Here is a 24,956-nt window from a genome sequence, read left to right on the forward strand (position 1 = left end):
GCAGCATGTGTCAATCTACCTCAGTGTCTGTGTCATATGGAGTGTGCAAAGCGGCATGATATAAAGTGTGTGACATGGGCCTGTCAGAATATCTTGGGAGGATCCTATAGAAAGAAAGAAGGCAAGTGTCACAATTGTAGGTATTAATGGAATGGCTTTTAACTTAGGGTATTGGTCAGCTCAGTTGACTGGTTTGTGATGCACAGTGAAGCCAAAATGTGTGGGTTAAATTCCTGCACCGGCTGAGTTTCCAATGAAGGACATTCCTTCTCAACCTTTCCCCTTGCTGAGGCACGGTGACCCTCAGGTTCAACCATCACCAGTTGTCCCCTTTTCCCTAATGAGAGAGCCGATCTGATAAGACTATGGCAACTTTACCTTCTAACTGAGGTCACATGCAAGGTATTGTGAAAATGTAGCTAAGTGAATGAAATGAGACTAATACAAATGATCCTAGCCTTTTGAAGCATCAAGTTGCCAACCCTCTCTCCTACATTTATTTGATGGACTTGGGCTGAAATATTTCTGAATCATTGTCATCAAAGTGAAATGTTGCTTAATGTTTGAAGATCTATCATCAAGTTGTTTTTTCTCTCCTCTCCAAGCCCAAACACCTGTCCCTCTCAAATATTGTTCTCTGCCTCTTAAAAAAAATCACAAAACGTATTGTACAAAGCAAGAGCTATACGCTCCTCTGTCCAGCCTACATTCCCTTTTGTAAGAATCAATTATAAGACAACATTTATATGGTTTCTGGTAGCACTGTCAGTTCAGGTCATACATTGTAGGTGATGATACAAATGATTTAACTTCACAAAATGGAATCTGCAGGTATATGGCTGAAAGATTGGTCAGAATCTCAACTGTCAGGAGCAGGCTGGGCTGGACAAGTTTGAGTACTTGCAGGCTTTAAAAATTACCTGAAAGGGACAAGAAGCCAGGATTCCTGATTTTACTGGAACAGTTTTGTAGGCAAATGGGAAATCTCCTTGGCACTGCAGCTAAATAATTGCAGCAAGCAAATTAGAAATGACCACCTGATTTAACCAATCAGTCTTGTTGTGACAACTGAATTTTTCAGCCGTTTGTGGATTGCAAGGTTATTACAAGTGTAATTAGGGATGGGTAATTAATGCATGCATTGTCATTGCTAGCAATGTCCTTTTGAAGAATAAATGAAAAAAGGACAAAGCAAATTCACAGTGCAAAGAACTTCTTCAATGGAACTGAAAAACTATGGAAGGTACATTGAAGATCTCCAGCTATGGCCAGATGAGAGGCTGCTGCTTTCTTCTGAGACTGTGGTCTCACTATTTCCAACTATTCGGAAATCAATTCACCTCTCTTGGACTTCACTCATCTTCAGCTGAACTTTCTTGTTGTCAGCCTTTACTGCAGCTTATGCAGCTCCACCTTGAGCTGGGATGAGGAACAAAAGGAACAAACAGCAACAAAGCTAGGAGCAGCGGAAAGAACACCACCAGTAGGAGCAAGTGCCACCTCCTCAGCCACATGCCATTTCACAAAGGGACAGAGAAGATGGACACACATCAAAGAATAACAAAAGCAATGTGAGAGACCTTGAAGTGTAATTGTACCATCAGGGGACATCTAGTGTTCAATTAACAATCTGCAAGTACCATACATATCAGGAGTAATGTATGTGACTGGGATTAAGAAATCTGCTTAAGGCAGCGAGCATTAACTGCTGTGAACCACACCAAGGATATTTTGTAATTTCAAAACAAACGTTGCAAAGGTCCTCAGCGTGGCACCACCTGAGAAAATCAGCCTTTACGTTATGAAGTACCACGGTCATGATTCCTCACTGTTTACTTATGCACGTTTATTGTTTGTTTATGCAGGTTACTGGTCCAGACTTGAAATAATTTTACCAATGCAAATTGACAACGCCTGTTATCATTGTTATATAGAGGATTTTGCTTTTGTAAAGTTGTGCTTACAGTTTAAAAGACGTTTACTACTATGTAACATAATGCTCCAGTTTCTGAAAAGCATTTCAATCACATTACTTGTTGATAAATATAAGATCATAAGACAATAGAGCAGGAGTAGGCTATTTGATCCATCTCATTTGGCCCATTCAGAGCACCTCTATTCATTAAGATCATTGTTGATGAGGTTTTAACTCCACTTGCATACCCCCTACACCCCTCACCCATAACCTTTGACTCCCTCAAGGTTTAAAAATCTCTCTAACTCAGCCTTGAATTGATTTTTCTGAAGAAGGGTTGATGCCCGAAACGTCAGCCTTCCTGCTCCTCTGATGCTGCTTGGCCTGCTGTGTTCATCCAGCTCTACACCTTGTTATCTTGAATTTATTCAATTACTTTAAAAATCAGCCTCTGTGTTGTTTACAAACTTATCTAGTAATTTTAGAGTCATTGCTAGTGATAGTAAGCTTTTGTTGCAGATTCTACTTGATGAATCGAATTTAACATCCCCAGCAGTAGTAGGATTTGAAAGCATCTGTATAGGTTATTAGTCCAGGTCTCCTGTTCCGAGGAAGAGTCACCGGACCTGAAACATTAACTCTGTTTCTTCCTTCACAGATGCTGCCAGACCTGCTGAGCTTTTCCAGCAACTCCTGTTTTTGTTTCTCCAGATTACTAGTCCAGTAACATAACTACAATGTTTCCATGTCCCACAACTGATAAGTTGGCATAAATCTCACTTTCAGAATCAATAAAATGCATTATTTTTAGGTTTGTACATTTGATGCTACAAGCTTTTCCAGAGCTATAAAACATCACGGACAGAATCTTCTAGGGGCCTGAATGATATGGGTTATACTATGAAAAGTGGCAGAATCATGCAAGATGTCCGGTGAGCCATTCTTGACTTGGAAGCAATGCAATGAATCTTTTCACTAAGTTCTGGGCATTGAGGTAAGACAGGGAGCAGCATGTTGCCTACTAAGGGGGATTTATTGCACAAAAACAAAGTTGCTGGAAAAGCTCAGCAGGTCTGGCAGCATCTGTGAAGGGAAAAACAGAGTTAACGTTTCGGGTCCTTGTTACTGGCCTTAATAACTGCAGATCTCACCTCATTAATATGCATGTTCCTATTAGCTCAGTTGGCTGGTGGCTTGTTTACAATGCAGAGTAACACCACCAGCGTGGGTTCAATTCCTGCATTAGCTGAGGTTACCATAAAGGACCCTTCTTCTCAACTGTTGCCCTTACCTGAGTGGTGGTGACCAGCAGGTTAAACTACCACCAGTCATCTCTCTCTGTTGAAAGAGCAGCCCTGTGGTGACTTCTCCATTACCTATCCTACCACAAGCTTCAAGCAATGCCACAAATTTGGAGGTCAAAGCAGGTACCTGGCAACTTCAACTCTCCACTTGCTGCACAGACCCTTCATGTTTCTCACCATATAACAGCATCTCAGGGCTTATCCATTGGCATCAAACTTGGTCACATATTCCTTGTTTTCCAAATACTGTCTTCAGAGAGTTGCACAGATGCTGCCTTTCAGAAGTAAATAATAGTTAAAAAATGCAATCAAAACCATTTTGGTTAATGGTGTTTGATTTTAAATTTGAGTTAAAATCTAAATGTAACCATAGACATCAGAAACACTTAGCTCAAAACAGCTTGTGACAGCCGCTTCCAATTTTGTGGCTTGTATGTAAATCAAGGTACATCAAATATTTATATGTATAACCTCTAAGGCCTTTGTTATTCATAACATATCACCTGGTTTTCATCTTTTTTTTGCCTCATCTAACAGATCCACAAGGGTTCAGGTAGTGGGAGTGGTTGTTTTGTTATACACAAGTTATTGCAATTCTGTTGGAATGACTGGATGCTCCCAGCGCATCGTTACCAACATATGCTCTATTTTGTCTCGTGGAGAGTTCAGGCAATTTCTTTAAGTGCACTGCCCCTTTCCCTTTACTCTTCTCCATCAAGCACATGGAATAAATGAGATCACAACTGCCTTGTACACAGCCTGAGCCCAGACTTTATTGGTTGTATAACACAAATACATATGCATTCTTCCTGATGTTGAAGTAAAGGAAGGAAGTTGGAAAGAGATAAATGGTATTTAATGTGCAATAATTGATTGACTATTTGCAATTAGCTATTTCAAAGTTGCTCAAAAATAATTATCCCATCTATGAAATTTTGAAGTTTAATTTTATTCCTACTGAGATATATTAACTTAAAATAGTTGACCATTGGATCATATAAATCATATTACAGGGCAAAAAAAATCTCAATTTGCTTCATTTATGATTAAACAATTGAGCTTAAATGAGTAAATGTTGAAGACAATAAATTTTTTTAACCAAATGTTATTGACCTGCAATACCATCCAAAGTGGAAAGACACTTGGCACTCAGATGAAGACAAATAATGAACTATAGGCCTGCTTTCTCATTAGGAAGAGATAACTGGTGGTGGCTTAACCAGAGGGCCACTGTACCTGAGGTGAAGGGAGAGGTTGAGAAGGATAGACCTTCCTGGTAACCTCAGCTGGTGCAGAAATTGAACCCATGCTGTTGGCTTAACTCTGAGTTACAAGCCAGCTGTCCAGCCAACTAAACTAACCAACCAGATAATGCAGTGCGGCTATTTAAGTCCTGTGTTATTTGGGCACAGGGGACAAAGATTTACTTCATATTCTGTGTAGTTCAACTGGCAATGCAGGCAAGTCATATTTTCTGCACTGAGTGCCATTGCCTTGATTGTGTGCAAGGTTGAAAAAAATCCCAAGTTTCATCCTCATGAGATAGAAACACCATTTTCACTTGACTGGTTCTGCAGTTTTGGAATGGAGGATTAAAAGGGAATATAGGAACACAAGATCATAAAAATAAGAACCTTAAGAGTAAATGGGAGGTTGTCATGTAGTGGTACTGATACAGGATTAGTAATCCAGAGCTCTTTGGCTAATAGGGGACATAGGGCCAAATTCCATTTTGGCAGGTGGTGGAACTTGAATTCAATAAAAATCTGAGATTAAAAACTAATCTATCTGACCACATAACCATTGCCATAAAAACCTACCTGGCTCACTAATGTCCTTTAGAAAAGGAAATCTGCCATCTTTCTCTGGTTTGGTCTACACGTGACTTCATCAATTGGAGGAGGCGATGGCCTAGTGTTATTATCGCTGTACTGTTAATCTAGAGACCAGATAATGTTTAAGTGACCAGGGTTCGAATCCTGCCACAGCAGATGGTGGAATTTGATTTCAATAAATTTCTGGAATTAAGAGTCTAATGATGACCAGGAAACCATTGCCAATTGTTGGAAAAACCCATCTGGTTCACTAGTGCTGCCATCCTTACCTGGTCTGGCCTACATGTGACTCCAGATCCACAGTAATGTGGTTGAGTCTTAACTGCCCTCTGGGCAATTCGGGATGCCAATGAATGCTGCCTAGCCAGCGACACCCTCATCCCATGAATGAATAAAAGTTTGACTTTGAAATGGCTTAGCAAGCCACTCGAGAAAGGAATGAAATCACCAGCATCAACTAAGACACTTAAAATGACAATGGCAAACACAGCCCTGTTAATCCTGAAAAATTGAAAGGGCTTTGCTATCTTTACATTGAGTAAACTTCCATTGTGTCATTTGGCATTACTACCATGCTAAAAGAGATAGGATGCAAGGAGATCTAGCAAATCAAGAGCGGACATCCATAAGGTGTTGCTGGCCAGCAGCAACAGCAGAATTGTATTCAATCACAATCTGTGATATTATGGCCTGACACATCTTCCACTTTAACGTTACCATCAAGCCAGGGGATCAACGTCTGCTCAAGGAAGAGTGCAGGAGGGCATGCTATGCGCATCACCAGGCATACTTAAAATATGCACTGTCAGTATGATGAAGCTGCTGCTTGCATGCCAAACAGTGATAGTGGCATGCAATACATATGGCTAAGTGGATCTTACAAACAATGGATCACATCGAAGCTTTGCTACCCTGTCATATTCTGTTGTGAATGTTAGTGGACATCTGGACAATTAACAGGAGATGGAGGATCCAAAAACCTCCCCCTCCTCAATGAAGAAAACATCAGCGTTAACCTTTCAGGTCAGTGACCCTTCCTCAGGGCTTCTGAGGAAGGGTCACTGACCTGAAAGGTTAACTCTGATTTTTTCTTCACATGTGCTGCCAGACTTGCTGAGCTTTTCCAGAAACTTCTGTTTATTTTTCCTGATTTACAGCATCCCCAGCTCTTTCAGTTTTTGTGTTTGCCCTCCTCAATGATGGAGATGTCAACACATCAATGCAAAAGACAAGGCTTGAAGTATTTGTCTCCATCTTCAGCTGTAGGTGCCAAGTATATGATTCATCTTGGCCTCCTTCTATGCGTCCCAGCATCACAATGGCATAACCATCACCAAATCTCTTATTATCAACATCCTGGAGCTTGCCATTGACCAGAAGCAGAACTGGACACATAAATACTATGGCCACATAAGCAGGTCAAAGGCCATGAATTTTGCAGTAAGCAACTCATCTGCTAACTCCCCAAAGCCTGTCAACCATCTGCAAAAGCACAAGTTAAAAGTGTGATGGAGTACTCCCCACTTGCCTGGAGCTCTAACAGCATTCAAGAAACTTGACACCATCCAGGAGAAAGAAGATTGCTTGATTGGTTCCCATCCACCACCTTCAATATTCACTCCCTTCACTGCCAATGCACAGTGACAGCAGGGTGTATCATCTCCAAGATACACTACACTAAATCACCAAGGCTCTTCTAACAGCACCTTCCATACCCATGACTTCTACTATCTAGAAATACAAGAGTTGTGGATACATGGGGACATCACCATCAGTAGATTCCCCAGCGGGACATGCACAATCCTGACTTGGAACTTCATTGCCGTCCCATCACTATTACTGAGTAAAAATCCTAGAACTCCCTTCCTAACAGTACTGTGGGGTCTCTACATCCCAAGATCTGCAATGTTTCAAGAAGGCAGGATCTAGGTGGGCTCGAGTCCTGATACCGACAGAAAATTGAGCCTCAAAAAATCTAAACTTGCAGACCATTCTAAATTTTAGTGATGTAGATGGTAAATAATTTGATTTAAAACAGAGGTGTTGATGGGTTACTGGTCAATTGCTGAAGACATTTGATATGCACAAGTACAAGGTAATGAGACTAAGAACGGGAAGTAAATAACAGAAGAAATGGTTTTAGGATGCAAGTCAGGACACACTAGGGATTAGGTTTTTAGTAGATATTTCAAAATAATCAACTCTGTAGTGTTAAAGAGCATTAAGAAACGATAACCAGATCTGAATCACTGGTCATTAAATTATCCAAGTATTGGAGGAAATGCAGCAAAGGGCAATTAAAACAAATTGTTTAATGCATCTAAGTGATGACGAGGGTTTGAAAAGCTTTGTTTTGGAGACAAGAAGGCTCAGGGGAAAAAGAGTTCAAATAATGAGGGTTTTAAAAGAATAGAAAACACAAAAGCGCAACCAATCCAACCCAGCCAATTATCTCCCCATCGGTCAACTCAGGATAATTAGCCCAGTGACAGAAGTAGTCGTCAACAGCACTATCAAGTGGCACCTACTCAAGAATTATTTGAGGCTCAGTTTGTGTTCTGCCACGGGTGCCCTGCTCCTGGCCTCATTATAGTGTTGGTCCAAACAAGGACAAAGGAGTTAAACTCAAGAGCCAAGGGTGAGTGACTTTCCTTGACCTAAAGGCAGCTTTTGACTGACTCAGGAATATGACTCGCTTGACTGGTTAAGTGCATCTCCAACAGCATTGAAGAATTTCTGCACTATCCAGGACAAAGGAGGCTGCTTGAGTGGCATCTCATTTATCACCTTCAATATACAGTCCCTCCACCACCAATGCAAAGGGTGGCAGCATTGTACACTATCTACAGATGCATTACCGAAACTCAACAAGACTTCTTCAATAGCACTTCTCAAATCTCCAATCTCTACCACCTAGAAGGACAAGGGCAGAAGACACATTCACTTCCTCACAGCGTTGTGGGTATCCCTGCACCACATGGGCTGTAGCAATTTAAGAAGGCAGCTCACCACAACCTTCTAAAGATCACTTCGAGATAGACTGTACATGTTGGCCTATCCAGAAATGTGTCATATAAAAGAATTTTAAAAAGGACAAGTTGAATTCTGATAATTTGCACAAAATTGACCCAACTTCGAAAAGAAAAGTGCGTGAGCTCAGACATACAGTTCAGGTTTAACTGTTTTTGCACTGATAGCAATGAATGTGTGAAATGGAATTTCTAGGGAGTTTATTGGAGGCAGATAATGATGAAATAATAAGGAAGAAAGGGGCAGGAATATACAATTAAGAATCATCAGTCTTTCTTTTTTACTTGGATCAGATGAAATGTAGAGTCTTTTCCAGTCCCAAACCTTCCTAACTTTTTTGACTTCCCAGTTTAATTCGATGTAGTTGTTTAAGTGGTGGTGATGCATTTAAAGCAAGTCAGAGTAAGATTTCTTAAAGTTACATTAAGAATACTTAGAATGCGACACAGACAATAAATGAATTTAATAGACACTTAAGTAAATCTGCAGCAGTTTTAGATAGAAGCAATAATGTTGTTCATCATTCCATATCCCCACTAACAAACTATTTCTCCCAACAGCTAAAAATATAGTATAATGTATATATTATAAGCAAATGAGAATAACTGTACACACATTAAAATAACCTCTTACACTCACAGGTATGCAGTGCTGTTCAGAATCAGGACTTCACATTAATTGAAGACTATTGCACGGGATTGAAGGCACTATTGTATTTAAAAAACATTAAAGAGCTGCAAAATTGGGATGGACAGAGCCCGCCAACAACATCTCACCAGAAAGGAAAACCGGCACCTAAAATTGCTGGTATAATTGGACAGGTATGATCTTTTTTATTTCTTTATTTTTCTATATTTCTCTTTGTCTCTGTCTCCACCTCTTCTGTAAATCTTTAAGTATTAGAAATGAACTAAATGTTTATACATGGGTCTGTGGTGGACATAGAAGATATGGCAGTAATTATTACAGCAATTGAGATGGTCTGCAAATTCTGATTTGCCAATAGTTCATTTCCACATTACCTGTGTTAATTGTAATTATATAGGGTTTTATAAAAATGGTCACTTTTTATTGTACCATCTTTATTCATATATATGCATTTTTAAGCATAACACAATTAAAATTTCAAACTTCATGTTAGAATTATTTTAGATATATAGATTAATTTTAATAATTGTGAGAAATATGACATACCAACTCGAGCATTGAAATTCCACTGGTGCTATTTTTGTCACACAGGGTTTTGAATAACTTAACCAAATAAAGTGAAAAGTAATCTTCCTAGCTGCAGGACTCATATAGAATTCATTGGAGTTTCAACCAGGCAGATAGTAAACACAGCCTCACCAGCAAATGGAACTAACTAAGCAATATCATAACTTGTCTCGGTGATGGTGGCATATAAGCCCTTAACATATGGCTGTTCCATCCATTTAAGATGTGGAGGTACCGACGTTGGACTGGGGTGGACAAAATCAGAGGTCACATGACACCAGGTTGTGATTTCAAAGAAACCTGTTGGACAATAACCTGGTGTCATGTGATTTCTGACTCCGTCCATTTAAAGTAAACATATGTGTCCATTTGTTAAAATAATGGAATTGCACATAAATCTGCGAAGACTTTTCCCAAACTAAACAAACTAACAAAGTTTTACTAAACTTTTCCCAGCATTGTTTTCTGGCCTTCAAAGTTTAGGATGTTATCTGCTGAAACTACAATCTCTGGTAACCTGTAAATGTAACCAATATTGATATGTTAACAATGGTGAACACATGCATAAACCATGTGTATTTTTACTAGTACCCTATCTATAGTTACCTGTTGTTCACATTTTTCCAGACGTTATGCTGGAAGACCAAAAATTCCATGGTGCTTTCAGGGCATTTCACTGTAACTTAAGCAGAATAAGAAACTGAGCTGTGACCCAAAAAAAAAGTTCTGAGTTTAAGTCAAAAATGTCAGTGATTTTCTGAATGCAGTCTTCTATTGGAATCAGACTAGCTACAACAGGAGCCTCACTTTTATATTCCCCATTAAGGCACTTTAGAACACTGGCTGTTAAATACCAGAAGTTAATTATTAGTTAGACAGAATCCAGATACATGCTTTTGTAGTCAGAGTTATGTCCCTGTTCAGACACTGCATGCTCCACCACCTTTGCTTACTTATACACACCTAGTCAAGTTCTCATCCAATTAGATATTTTTGAATCAACCTGTACAAAAATGTCATGACACATGGGAACTTGAAGCCAGGCCTTCTATCTCAGAGATGAGGACACTACCACTGTGTCAAAAGAGCCCTTACTCAGCCAGTTACCCTCAATTGGCATATAACCATCACCCAGTTTTCTAGTTCCACTTGGCCTCAAGCATCCTTGCTAGACCGTACTAGATAATAACATGGCCATACTGCCAGCTGTAGCAGGTAAAGAAACATTCATTCAATTTCAATCCCAACATTCATGGATAGGTTTAAACTCTCCATGTTCTCGTTGTCAGTGATATATTCTGCCCTGCTACTAAAAATAAAAACAATCTATTTAACTTGCATATTTAACATAGGAGACTTTAAAAAAGAGAATAACAAATACAAACTAAAATTGGGCGAGTTTAGAGAGGTGACCAAAAAGACAAAGAAGACAAAAAGGAAAAGGATGTATTGTTATTACCACGAAAACATTATTGAAGGTCAGTAAATCATTGCATTGAAGAGGGAAATAGTTAAACATTTCAAAATAATCACAACAGGAAAAGATTAAACAGAAATGTTTTGTGTTAAAGTCTGTCTTTATAATGTTGGCAGAACTGTTGTCCATAACTTATTGCCCTGAGAACATTTGAGTTAATCATGTAGTGTGGGACTGATGTCATTTGTAGGCCAGACTATCTGGTACCAGTGCAGAAAAGTACCAGATTTTTAAAATTCACTTTCAGTGTTTGCTATGTTGAAATTTAAATTAATGACCTTTAGTTTGTTAGTCTACTGCCATAAACTACCATAGTCTCAGCAGTGGTGTGGAGCTGGTCAAAATTACCTCAAGCTATCTGAAATTTCTATGATTCGACTAAAATATCCATCAAACTGATTTGAGATGATTGGTGTAGTAACATATATTTCTGGGCTAGGGATATTATTTTTTCTTTACGGGAAGCTGGAGTTCCTTCATTCAATGCTTTCATCTTCCTGATGGATTTAATAAAAATATTCTCAAAAGGTCTATAATTCAATAATTAGAATTCAGTCTCAATGGCTTTTAGTATAGCCTCAACCACAACGTCATCTTCAGATTTCCATTCGTCACATTGGCAATCTGTAAGTCAAATTTAAACCATGATAATGATGCACAAAGTGCCAAAGTAGTTGAGTTACCAAGCTACAGAGAGCTTGCCATTTAATTCTCAATAATTTTATCAACCCAACTTTCTAATCTTTATCTTTTATGGTGTAGCAATTACTACATGCTTCCAGTTAGCTATAAATAATTAGAGTCATAGAGCTGTACAGAATGGAAACAGATCCTTCGGTCCAACTCATCCATCCCGACCAGATATCCTAAATTCATCTAGCCCCATTTGCCAGCATTTGTCCCATATCGGTCTAAACCCTTCCTATTCATATACCCATCCAGATACCTTTTAAATGTTGTAATTGTACCAGCATCTACACTTCCTCAGGTAGTTTGTTCTATGTACGCACCACCCTCCGAATGAAAAAGTTATCCCTTAGGTCTCTTTTAAGTCTTGCCCCTCTCACCTTAAACCAACGCCCTGTAGTTTTGGACTCTCACTCCCCCAGCCCCCTACGCAGGCAAAGGCTTTGGCTATTCACCCTATACATGCCCCTCATGATTTTATAAACTTCTATAAGGTGACCGTCAGCGTCTGATGCTCCAGGGAAAATAGCTCCAGCCTATTCAGCCTCTCCCTATAGCTCAAACCCTCCAACTCTGGCAACATTCTTGTAAATCTTTTCTGAACACTTTCAAGTTTCACAACATGTTTTGTACATCAGAGAGACCAGAACTGAATGCAGTATTCCAAAAGTGGCCTAACCAATGTCCTGTACAACCGCATCATGACATCCCAACTCCTATATCAATGCATTGACCAATAAAGGTGAGCATACCAAATGCCTTCTTCACTATCCTTGTACCATTTTGAATGTTTAATTTTATTTTCAATTAGCAGGTAAGTATTCATAAATAGTAAGACCATTAGAAGTAGTGACAGAAGCAGGCTATTCAGCCCATCTAGTCTGTTCTGTCTTTCAAGGAGATCATGGCTGACCTGATCATTTTCAACTCCACATTCTCATCTTTTCCACATAAACCTTGATTCACTGGCTGAATAAAAATCTGTCTATCTCTGCCTCGAATAGCTTGACCATTACATTGACTAATTTAAAAATATTAAGATGTCAGAAATTTGCCATAGATTATAACACCAAATAAAAGAATGACTATCTCAGGAATAGAAGGTTTACCTACCTACAGAGAGAAAATTATAATTGAATTGTTTCAGGTAACTGCTCTTTCTCAAATCAGTGCCTATTTTATTATATTCAGCATCTGAACAGTACAAGCTTGAATGTGTAGTCATCACCCTGTCTTGTCTAATTCTTCCAGAAATTGTTTATGAGTAGTTCACTGATGTTACTCCAGAGATTTGTTTGCAATTAATATCCCAGAATGATTGTTCTGGCATTTGCCTGAAACATCATCCTTGTCTGTTTCAAAAAAAGGCTTCAGCCAACATCACAGATGAGCAATGGATAAAACATTCTGTTCACAAACAGCCAGAAACACACAGTGGATTTTCTGTGAAAAGCTTGAACTATATTAGTACATTCCTATTGCAGCCAGTAAGGAATGACTTAACAATTATTAGTGTATAATTAGTGTAAATTAACAACATTCTTTTCAAATGTTATTGAATGGTGTTCACAAAATAAACCAAGCTAATTTTGCAATACATGAATTCAGGAACTTGACTTGAAAGTGCCAACTTGAAACTTCGAATTAGGACATGCAGAAATTTTGTCCATAATCTATAAAGATTACAACGTCAGAGTTCAGTGTTATTGTGAAATACAACAGGAAGCAGGTCTGCCAGCATTGGTGAAGAGAAAAACAGAGTAAACAAAATATCACTCCTTCAGGTGAACTCCTCCAGCTCTATGACCTCTGCCCAATCTCCGCACTCCTTCAATTCTGACAGGCATGAGTTTATTTCCCTCAGTCCTGTATTAGTGGCTTTGTCTTTGGTTGCCTAGGCCCTAAGCTATGGATTCTCTCTCTAAACCTCTTTGGCTCTCTACTTCTCTACCCCATTAAACCCTATCTCATATTCCCTTGGGTTTTTCAATGGAATATTATGTCTAATACCATTCCTATGATGCTTTATGAAGTTATTTTATGTAAAGAAGAATTTTCTTAATGGTTTTGTGGTTTTTTTTCCAATTGGACTACAAACGCATGCATTCCCATCTATATTTTAAGATATTGCATGCATTGATGTATATCACACATATATTTTATGTAACTGTTATACATTTGAATTGCATAGCCCTTGTGAGAAGAATGAATTTATATATCTAGGTTTCTTTACAACAACTTGGTATTCTTAACTTGAACTGTACAAGTACTACAGCATGTGGAACACAAAGGGGAGTAATGAGCATAACAAAAAAAAACCTATGAATGATGCAGTTGAGAATAATATTAGCTATCAGTGTTCATTCATACAAAGGGCAACTATAATACATTCAGTTAACCTTTGAACATTCTCACAAAATTTCTGTAAGCAAAATATTTTGCATTCACATAAGCTACGTATATGGTTAAAAAAACACTGCATTGCCATCTGAACACAAACAATATTTTATCACCAGTACGTATTTACCACCATACAGAAGAGAAGACACAGAGTGAAAATCAAATGTCTCAACCCCTTCAGAACAACGCAATGATGGTTACTGACTAGGAATCTACACACAGTAGACATGAAATATTAGTTAGAGGACAGAGAAATGCTTTGTTTCTAATATTCTAATCACATCCTTTCTCCATCGAGATCCATTTAATGAAATGTTCACAGTGTGTGCCTTGGTGCAACGGCAACTTGTTTAACCATTGCATTTATTTCCTATGCAACCTTTTTCACTTGTTAAGATGTGCCATAGCCCCAGGAACAACAATCTGGGCTCTTATAAATGTACCTCGTCTCAGTGTTCGAAAGGCAGTAGTTTCTGGGTCAACACATTTCAAGACTGAGATGTGAATTTTTTTTTTAAGAAAAACATCAAGGATTATGAAGTCAAGGCAGGTAAAGAGGGGATTGAGGCACAAATCAGTCACAAACTAACTGAATGGCAGAACATGCCTGAGAGGCTGAATACGCTATTCCTTTTCCCACAAACTGGGCTCGGGATACACACCAGTAGGTTTTCTTTGAGCTAGATGAAGCACAGATGCTTATTATCATTCCTCTGCTGCCTGTTGTGCTCTGACATGAGGCTCATGGTTACTTATCTTTCAGAATTACAGTTTATTTCAGGGGCTAATAACTTGAGCATGCCAAATAGTTGCTCCAAGTCCATACCCTTCTGACCAACCATTGACACAACTAACGCCACTTAAACAGTTTATCTGGTCTTAAAAATAAAACAGAAAATGCTGGAATTTACTCAACATGCCTGCCAGTGTCAGTAGAGAGAAAATCTATGTTAGCATTTGAGGAATACTTAACTCTGTCTTTTAATCCATGGATACGATCAGACCTGTTGATTATTTCCAACATTTTCTGTTCTTATTTTGGATTTCCAGCATTGGTAGTACTTCGCTTTTGTTATCTGGTCACAAAGAGTAACACAAAAGCAAAAACCTTATTTTTAAAATTAATCCCAATCCTCTACGTCAATGTGTGTAATAGTATCTTACAATTACAACAGTGACTAAACTTAAAAAAAGGTCTATACAAGTCTGATGTCCAAAATCCTCAGGACCCCTGTGTCACATTTCAGTGTTTTTCCAGGTTTTGGACCTAGGCCTGAAATGAGACCAGACATTAAACCAGGATGTTATAGCACATATTTGCTTGGTTTTCCCACAAAGCTTAACAAAAGCTATTTTAATTTCAGGTCATAATGACTCTCAGGCTAGTGTTGTAATACAGCAGTGACCTGGAAATGTAAAAGTCAGTAATGAACAAGGCAAAGGTAGCAATCAAAAATGGAAATTGAACATTGAACATAGAACAGTACAGCACAGTACAGGCCCTTCGGCCCACAATGTTCTGCCAAACTTTTACCCTAATCCTAAGGCCTATTTAACCTCCACCCCTACCTTATACCATCATCCAGATGCCTATCTAATAGCCGCTTAAATGACCCTAATGAGGCCAACTCCACTACCCTCTCCGGCAATGCATTCCATGCCCCTACCACTCTCTGAGTAAAGAACCTACCTCTGACGTCTCCCCTATATCTACTTCCACTCACTTTAAAACCTTGCCCCCTCGTAATAGCTACCTCCACACTAGGAAAAAGTCTCTGGCTGTCTACTGTATCTATACCTCTGATCAATAGCAAATTGAGCAATATTGACTAACAGTGGCCTTTTTTGAAGGCAAACCTCACACTTCCTAGCTATGTATTCAGGAATTTTTTTAAAAACTTCATTTATGACATGTGGGCATTGCTGTCTAAGTCAGTATTTATTGCCCATCCCCAATTGCCCAGAGCACAGTTAAATGTCAACCACACTGTTGTGGGTTTGGAGTCCCATGTAGCCCAGTATAGGACAGTAGATTTTCCTTCCCGAAAGGACATTAGTTTTTATAACATCGTTACTATTAGGCTAGCCTTCTATTGGATACAATTGTAATTATCTACAAGGTCCCCAGATCAAAAGGCTGATAAGTGGTTAGATAGATGCATGTTTTTACTTTTTTATCTTCTATTTGCTGCGATGAGTCGATAAAACAAGTACTTTAGTTCAGATTTTGCAGGAGTATTGATGTTTTCAGCATCTGCTGTCATCACATCTCTGTAGCTGGCAGCAACTTTTGGAGTCCAAGCAGCAGAGCTCTCAGGAAGTGCAGGCAGTGATTCGGTACCTTTCCAAAGAGTGCACTGCTCAAATAACCACACCATCCCTCTACCCCTGACGGGTTCTCCATACACCGCACGGACTGCATTGGCATCCTCGGGTAAGGCAAAGGGTGGTGGGGTGTACTTCCTGATCAACACCTCCTGGTGCTCGGATGTAGCGACCCTGGCAAATCACTGCTCCCTGGACCTAGAATACCTTACAGTAAAATGCCATCCCTACTACCTACTACAAGAGTTCACCCACATCGTCCTGACGACAGACCACATACCACCCCACTCAGATGTGACGAATGTCCTGGATGAGATTTACACCGCCACAAACACACTAGAGACAAAATTCCCCGAGGCCCTATTCATTGTGGCTGGCGACTTCAACCAAGCCAACCTCAAGCAGGTGATGCCAAAATACCACCCACATGTCTCCTGCAACCACCCCCCCACCCCGCCCCCCAGAGGATCGAACGTTCTGAACCACTGCTACACACCCCTCAAAGATGCCTACTCCTCAATCCCCTGCCCACACTTCAGAAAATCTAACCACAGCGCTGTGTTCCTCCTCCGCCCATGGAGTCCAACATGTCACTGCAATTGGACAACAATTGCTGGATAATCCTGAGGGTGGGAAGAACAATGCTGATAACTGATTTACAACCGTCAGTCTGGTGCACATGTGTGTACCAGAGTCTCGTTCTTTGTAGTTAGAAGGAATGTGCACACACACTGCTCCTGTTTCCACTCTACAAAATAGGTGACAACTATTCACTGGTTCATTTTTCACAGCAATGCTGCAACCAATCAGAGTCAAAACTGCCTGTTCTTAAATTTAGAAAAAGCCTGGCTGTTAACTGTTCGACAGAATTGATGGCAGCAGTCTCCATGACAACGTCCTGACAGAGTCCACTTTCCAACCAATCAGTATTCTTCTCTCACGCAGTACAAATGTTGGCTTTCTTCCTTTAATTCCACAGGTCCTATTTGAAAAACATCAGGAATTAGAAAGAAAATTAAAGGACAGGGCTTCAAGGGTTATCATCTGCCAAGTATTACCGGAGCCACATGAAAATTGGCACAGGGGTATGAAAATTAGGGAAGTAAACAAGCAGTTAAAGGAGTGGTATGGGAAAGAGCGGTTCCATTTCGGGGGACACTGGCATCAATATTGGAATAGGAAGGAACTGTACTGTTGGGATGGCATCCACCTGAACTGGTCTAGGTCCAGTATCCTAGCAGAAAGGCTAAATAGGGTGGTCAGAAGGAATTTAAATGAGTAAATGGTTGGTGGGGGTGGGGAATCAGTCCATTTTCAAAATCAAGTAACAAGACAGAGGGAAAGAAACAGTTTGGAATGCTACTTCAGGGATGGCAGGTGATAGTAAAACTACAAGAAGTGTATTGTTTGAACTAGAAGAGAGAAAAGGTAACCAGGTGAATAAAGCAGCAGTGCTGAGGGACAGATTAGAGTGTATGGCCCAAATAAGTGTTACTAAGTACTCATACACAGAGCATAAGGAATAAATTAAGTGAGCTGCAAGCACAAATTCAAATTGGAGATAATAATATAATAGCCATTCCTGAGACCTGGCTGCAGGATGGTAAGTATTAGGAACTAAATATAGCAGTTTAAAGGTTTACAGAATGAATAGGGAAAATGGCAGAGAAGGTGGAGTTGGCTTATTGATTAGAAAGAAAATTATTTCAATGATGGGGGAGGACATAATGAGGGGAAAGCATCCAATGGAGAACATATGCGTGGAAAGGAAGAATGGATGTTGCTGAGTATGGAAGGTTTAAGTTATAAAGAAAGACTGGACAGGCTTTGACTTTTTTGACTGAAGAGTAGGAGGTTGAGAGACAACCTGATGGAAGTTTATAAAATAATCACAGATATAAATAGAGTTAATGGTAGTTGCCTTTTCCTTATGATGGAGGATTTCAAGACCACGGGGCATATTTTTAAGGTGAGAGGAGACAGATTTAAAAAAGACATGCGAGGCAAATTTTTTACACAGAGAGTGGTTCGCATGTGGAATGAACTTGCTCAGGAAATGGTTGATGTGGATATAATTACAACGTTTAAAAGACATTTGGATAGATACATGAATAGGAAAGGTTTGGAGGGATATTGGCCAGGAGCAGGCAGGTGGGACTAGTTTAGTTTGGGATTATGTTCAGCATCGACTGGTTGGACCAAAGGACCTGTTTCCATGCTGAATGAATCTCTGACTCTATAACTGTAAAAGATCTAAAACTGTAATAGGTGTTGTGTTTAAAACCCTTGGCAATAACTCTAAAGGCTGAGATTGTATAAATGCAGAAATTAAGCAAATGTGTTGCAAAGCCGGGGCGGTATTAATGAGGGATTTTAACTTTCACATAGATTGGGGCAGGCAAACACTTGTCAGAAAGGTAGTGAATTTCTGGAATGCGTCTGGGATAGTTTCTGACATCAAAATGACCTGATGCAACAACAGGACAAGAGATATTGAATTTAGTAATGGGAAACGAGTCGGATTTAATTAGTAACCTAATTGTACATGAACATTTATCAAATAGTGATCTTACCAAGATCGAGTTCAATGTGGCTTTTGAAAGCAGGAAGAGTTTTAGATTAAATGAAATGAGGTAGAGTCTGTCCACTGTAAAATGGGAAAATCTGCTAATGGGCAAAACAACTGGAGAAGATTGAAGGACGTTTAAAGAAACATTTAACACAATGTAAAACCAGTTAATACCCCTGAGAGGAAAAGCTCCACTTCACAGAAAAACAAAACCAGCCATGGACAACAAAAGAAGTAACAGCAACATAAAACTGAAAGAAAGAGATTGCAAAAATGCAAAAAAAAACACAGATCCCAGCTGAATGGGAAAGACCAGGCAAAATACAAAAACCAGCAAAGGCCACAAAGCAACTGAGAAGAGCTTTTAAAAGGGATTATGAAAGGAAACTTGCAAGGGACATCAAAATCAATAAGAATAAATTTTATAGTTACGTAAAATGAAAACGGGTGGTCAGGAGCAATGTTGGCCCACTAAGGACTGAAAGTAGGGGTATTCTTAATTACTGTGGGGAAATGGCAGATATGTTAAATAATTACTTTGTCTTAGTATTTGCAGTAGCAAAGGAGGATCACTTGCCAGACGTTCCAAGGAAATTAGTAATAGATCAGGAACAGGGACTGAATAAAATTAATGTAACTAAAACATTGGTAATGAGGAAATTGACGGAATTGAAGGGTGGCAAATCCCTAGGACCTGGCAGTTTCCATCCGAAGCATTAAAGGATTTAGGGGAGCACATTGTAGACGCCCTAACTATGATCCTTCAGAGATCCCTAGATACAGGTGTCATCCCTCTGGGTTTGAAAATTGCACATGTTACTCTGCTTTTTAAGGATGGAGGAGAAAAACTAGGGAATTGCAAACTGGTTATCCTAACATCAGTGGTGGAGAAATTGTTTTAGTCTATAATCAAGGATGGGGAACTGAAAACCTTGTAAATAATCAGCTAATCAGGGAGAGTCAGCGTGATAGATGGTCATACCTCAAAAATCTCATTGAACTTTTTTGGAGTAATGACTAAGGTAGTGGACAGGGGAATGTCTATCGATGTTGTGGATATGGACTTCCAGAGACATTTGTTAAAGTCCCACATGAGAGACTGTTAACTAAGGTAGAAGCCCACTGAATTGAGGGCAAATTGCTGACATGGTAGAGGAATTTGTTGACTGGCAGGCAACGGAAAGTAGAGATAATGGGTAGATACTCAAATTAGCAGGATGTGACCAGTGGTGTCCCACAAGGATTTGTGTTAGTTCCTATTCCTGATCTACTACTAATTTCTTTGGAACTTCCGGCCAGTGATCCTCCTTTGTTACTGCAAATACCGAGACAAAGTAATTATTTAGCATTATTTATTAATGATTTGGATAACAGAATAGAAAGTCATATATCAAAATTTGCTGATGATGCAAACTTAGGCAGCGTTGTAGACAGTGTAGCTGAGAGCATAAAATTACAAAGGAATATGGATAGACAAAACGAATGGGTAAAACTGTGGCAGATGGAACTCAATGAAAGCAAGTGTGAAATTATCCACACACACATTTCTGATGAAGGGTCACCGGACCCAAAACGTTAACTCTGTTTTTTCCTTCATAGATGCCGCCAGATCTGCTGGGCTTTTCCAGCAACTTTCTTTCTGTTCCAGATTTACAGCATCCGCAGTTCTTTCGGTTTTTATTTTGTGAAATTATCCATTTTGACTGAAAAAAGATAGATCAGGCTACTGTCTAGATGGTCTGAAGTTAAATACAGTGGATTTCCAAAGAAACTTGGAATTCAGGTGCACAGATCTTTAAAATGCCATGAAGAGGTACAGAAGATAATCAAGAAAATTAATGGAATGATGGCTTTTATATCTAGAGGGCTGGAATACAATGATGTAAATGTAATGCTGCAGTCATACAAAACCCTGGTTAAACCCCACTTGGAATACTGTAAGCAGATCTGAGTACCACACATTAGGAAGAATACATTGATCTTGGAGAAAGTACAACAGAGGTTTACAAGAATGATACTGGGGGGGTGCCGGGGTTGGGCCAGGACCCAAGTTCAATTCCATCCTCAGGCAACTGTCTGTGTGGAGTTTGCACATTCTCCCCGTGTCTGTGTGGGTTTCCTCCGGGTGCTCCAGTTTCCTCCCACAACCCAAAGATGTGCAGGCCAGGCAGATTGGCCATTCTAAATTGCCCATAGTGTTCAAGGATGTGTAGATTAGGTGAGTTATAGCGGCGTGGGTCTGGGTGGGATGCTCTCAGGGTCAGTGTGGATTTGTTGGGCTAAAGGTCCTGTTTCGACACTATCGGAATTCTATCATCTATGATCTATGATTCAGGATTTAAGTATGAGAAGAGATTATGCAAATTAGGCATTAAAAGAATTTGAAAGATTAAGGGCTAATCTGATCTAAGTTTTCAATATATTGACAGGAAAAGATAGTGTAGATAAAGATAAACTATTTCCACTGTTTGGGGATTCTAGGACTAGGGGGCATAGTTTGAGAATTAGGGCCAGACCATTCAGGAGAGATGTTAGGAAGCACTTCTACACACAAATGGCAGTGGATGCTAGACCAGTTGTTAATTTTAGAACTGACATAGATGTTTTTTCTTAAGTAAAGTTATTTAAGTAGAGGAATATGGGCCAAAGGCAGGCATATGGAGTTAGGCCACAGATTAGCCATGACCTCATTGAATGGTGGAACAGGCTCAGGGGGCTGAATGGCCTACTCTTGTTCCTATGTTCCTATAATTCTTGTAAATTTTCCTGATAAGGGCAAGACAAAAGCTTTGACGATATTGTTTCTTTTCCAGAAATGCTCAAATTTCCAATTATTTCTGTGAATCTTTCTGGTCATGTAAAGCTAATTTTATATCTGTGGAATTTGACTTTCTCTAACATGAGACGTAATTTTAATCTTTTTAAAGACGTTTCTTTATCATATTTTAACATTTCTATTGATTTCATATGTATTTTCTTCACGACAAAATCTAGCTGTTTTAAATTTTTTTCATTGAACGTCAGGATCGCTATGCCAACATTCATTGCGTATCCCTAATTGCCCTGGAGAAGATTTGGTGAGCCACCTTCTTGATCTGCTGCAGTCCTTTTGGCATATGCTCCACAGTGCTGTTCGGGAGACAGTTCCAGGATTTTGACCCAGTGACAGTGAAGAAATAGTCAAAATTCTCCAACCTAAGATGCGATATGCCTTGAAGGAAAATCCGCAAGTGGCAGGGTTTCCATGCAGCTGTTGTCCTTGTCCTTCTAAGCAATACAAGTCACAGGCTTGGAAGGTGCCATTAAAGGAGCCTTGGTCAATTACAGCAGTGCATCTTGTAGGTGCCACACCGCGCCAGTGAAGGTTGAAAGTGGTGGATGGGTGTCAACCAAGTGGCTGCTTTGTCCCCAGTGTTGTTAAGCTACTTGAGAGTTGTTGGAGCTGCATCCATCCAGGCAAGTGGGGAGTATTCCACTACCCTCCTGACTTGTGCCTTGTGGATAGTGGACATCAGAAAATGAGTTACTTTCAGCAAGATGCCTAGCCTCTGACTTACTTGTGTCCACAGTGCTTAAATAGCTCATTCAGTTCAGTCTCTGGTCAGTGGTAACTTTTGGGATATTGATGCTGGTAGTTTCAGCAGTGGTGATGCCATTGAACGTCAAGGAAAAATGGCTCAGTTCTCTCTTATTGGAGATGGTCAGTGCCTGGCACTTATATGGCATAAATGTTACTTATCACTTGTCAGCCCAAATGTGAATATTGTAATATTGTTCAAACTTTATTTCATTTGATGATGGACTGCTTCAGTATCTGAGGAGTTGCAAATGGTGCTGAACATTGAGCAGTCATAAGCAAACATTCCACATCTGACCTTATGATGAGGAGACAGTCAATGATGAAGTGATTGAAGATTACTAGCCTAGGATACTACCCTGAGGAACTCATCCTGTGATATCCTAGGACTGAAATGACTGACCTTGAACAACCACAACCATCTTCATTTGTGCTGGACCTAACTTCAAGAGTTTTCTTTCTGATTCACATTGACTCTTTAGGACTCCTTGATGCCATATATGGTTAAGTGCTGTTTTGATGTCAAGAGAAGTCACTCTCACCTCACATCTGGAGTTCAGTTCAAAGCTGTAATAAGATCAGGAGCTGGGAAGATCTGACATAACCAAAACTGAGCATCAGTGAGTAGATTACTGCAGAACAAATGTGGACAATAGATAGGAGTCAGGTGGAGGTTTCCTTGCTCATGTTTGACCTGATGCCGTGAGATTTCATGGAGCCCAATGTAGTTGTTAAGGACTGCCAGGACGACTCCCTGCCGACTGTATATCACTCTGCTGCCACTTCTGCTGTGTCTGCCCTGCTGGTGCTTTAATTATATAATGAATACAGGAGGATCTGGAATGCAAGATCTTTCAACCGCTTCCACTACAGCACGTCAATATTGATTTTAATACATTCAGCAGGTAATTAAAGCAGGATGTTTGTGATCCACATAATGCAGCAGTGATCTGTAAACTGATCCTTGACAAGTCTCCTGACATTACTTAGAAGGATCCTATGTCAAGACTTTTGGAAGCGACCATCACTTTCACAGTGTTACTCGACAGTTGCTGGTCTGATTCCAGTGATGCTGCATTTCAACTATGACTTTATTAGAAAAGTAAAACTCCTCAGATATTGTTTCTTAATGAGCTTAAAACATAGCTCTTTCAACTTTTGTAGGAATGCTACTTTGGTTGTAATGGACTCTAATTATGTTCTGCCTATAGTTTTTTTTTTAATTCCAACTTTGAAAGGCTTCGCTCGCTGCTTGTCCTCTTCTTCTTTCACAAACATGGCCAGCAAGAACACATTGACCCACCCATGTGCTATGAAGGAATTTAAATCATGCAGGCATAGATTCTGAGGGAGATGGCCAGGGTTGAGGGTGTAAGGGGATGGGAAATCAGGATACGACATGGTGGGGTTCCTTTAGATCTTTTATCTCCACAGAAAGTGATTGACTTGCTGTGTATTTCCAACATTTTATAATTTTGTTCAACAAATCCAACATACACAGGGAGTTCGAGACAACAAGGTGCAGGGCTGGATGAACACAGCAGGCCAAGCAGCATCATAGGAGCAGAGAGGCTGACGTTTCGGGCCTAGACCCTTCATCAGAAAAGGGGGAGGGGAAGGGGGTTTTGAAATAAATAGGGAGAGAGTGGGAGGCGGATAGAAGAGGGATAGAGGAGAGGATAGGTGGAGAGGAAACAAACAGGTCGAAGAGGCGGGGATGGGGCCAGGAAAGGTGAGTGTAGGTAGGGAGTTAGGAAGGGGATAGGTCAGTCCAGGGAGGACGGACAGGTCAAGGGGGCGGGATGAGGTTGGTCGGTAGGAGATGGAGGTGCGGCTTGAGGTGGGAGGAGGGGATAGGTGGGAGGAAGAACAGGTTAGGGAGGCAGGGACGAGCTGGACTGGTTTTGGGATGCGGTGGGGGGAGGGGAGATTTTGAAACTTGTGAAATCCACATTGATACCATTGGGCTGCAGGGTTCCCAAGCGGAATATGAGTTGCTGTTCCTGCAACCTTCGGGTGGCATCGTTGTGGCACTGCAGGAGGCCCAGGATGGACATGTCGTCTGAGGAATGGGAGGGGGAGTTGAAATGGTTCGCGACTGGGAGGTGCAGTTGTTTATTGCGAATCGAGCGTAGGTGTTCTGCAAAGCGGTCCCCGAGCCTCCGCTTGGTTTCCCCAATGTAGAGGAAGCCACAACGGGTACAGCGGATGCAGTATACCACATTGGCAGATGTGCAGGTGAACATCTGCTTGATGTGGAAAGTCTTCTTGGGGCCTGGGATGGGGGTGAGGGAGGAGGTATGGGGGCAGGTGTAGCACTTCCTGCGGTTGCAGGGAAAAGTGCCGGGTGTGGTGGAGCTGGAGGGGAGTGTGGAGCGGACAAGGGAGTCACGGAGAGAGTTGTCCCTCCAGAAAGCAGATAAGGGTGGGGAGGGAAAGATGTCTTTGGTGGTGGGGTCGGATTGCAGATGGCAGAAGTGTCGGAGGATGATGCGTTGGATCCGGAGGTTGGTGGGGTGGTACGTGAGGACGAGGGGGATTCTTTTTTGGTTCTTATTGCGTGGACGGGGTGTGTGGGATGAGGTGCGGGAGGTGTGGGAGACACGGTTGAGGGCATTCTCG

The 24,956-nt window shown here is 40.4% G+C and overlaps 1 protein-coding gene across 1 annotated transcript in view; it reads left to right on the forward strand.

Moving 5' to 3' along the window:
- dpyda.1 (dihydropyrimidine dehydrogenase a, tandem duplicate 1) overlaps nucleotides 1-24,956 on the forward strand; it is a 619,381-nt gene that overhangs the window by 525,306 nt on the left and 69,119 nt on the right. Inside the window, exon 19 of the mRNA XM_048601540.1 lies at nucleotides 8,726-8,905. Coding sequence (XP_048457497.1) covers nucleotides 8,726-8,905 — 180 coding nt within the window. The remainder of the gene's footprint in view (nucleotides 1-8,725; nucleotides 8,906-24,956) is intronic.

The sequence above is a fragment of the Rhincodon typus genome, chromosome 10 (genome assembly GCF_021869965.1).
Source record: "Rhincodon typus isolate 14 chromosome 10, sRhiTyp1.1, whole genome shotgun sequence".
Lineage (NCBI taxonomy): Eukaryota > Metazoa > Chordata > Chondrichthyes > Orectolobiformes > Rhincodontidae > Rhincodon > Rhincodon typus.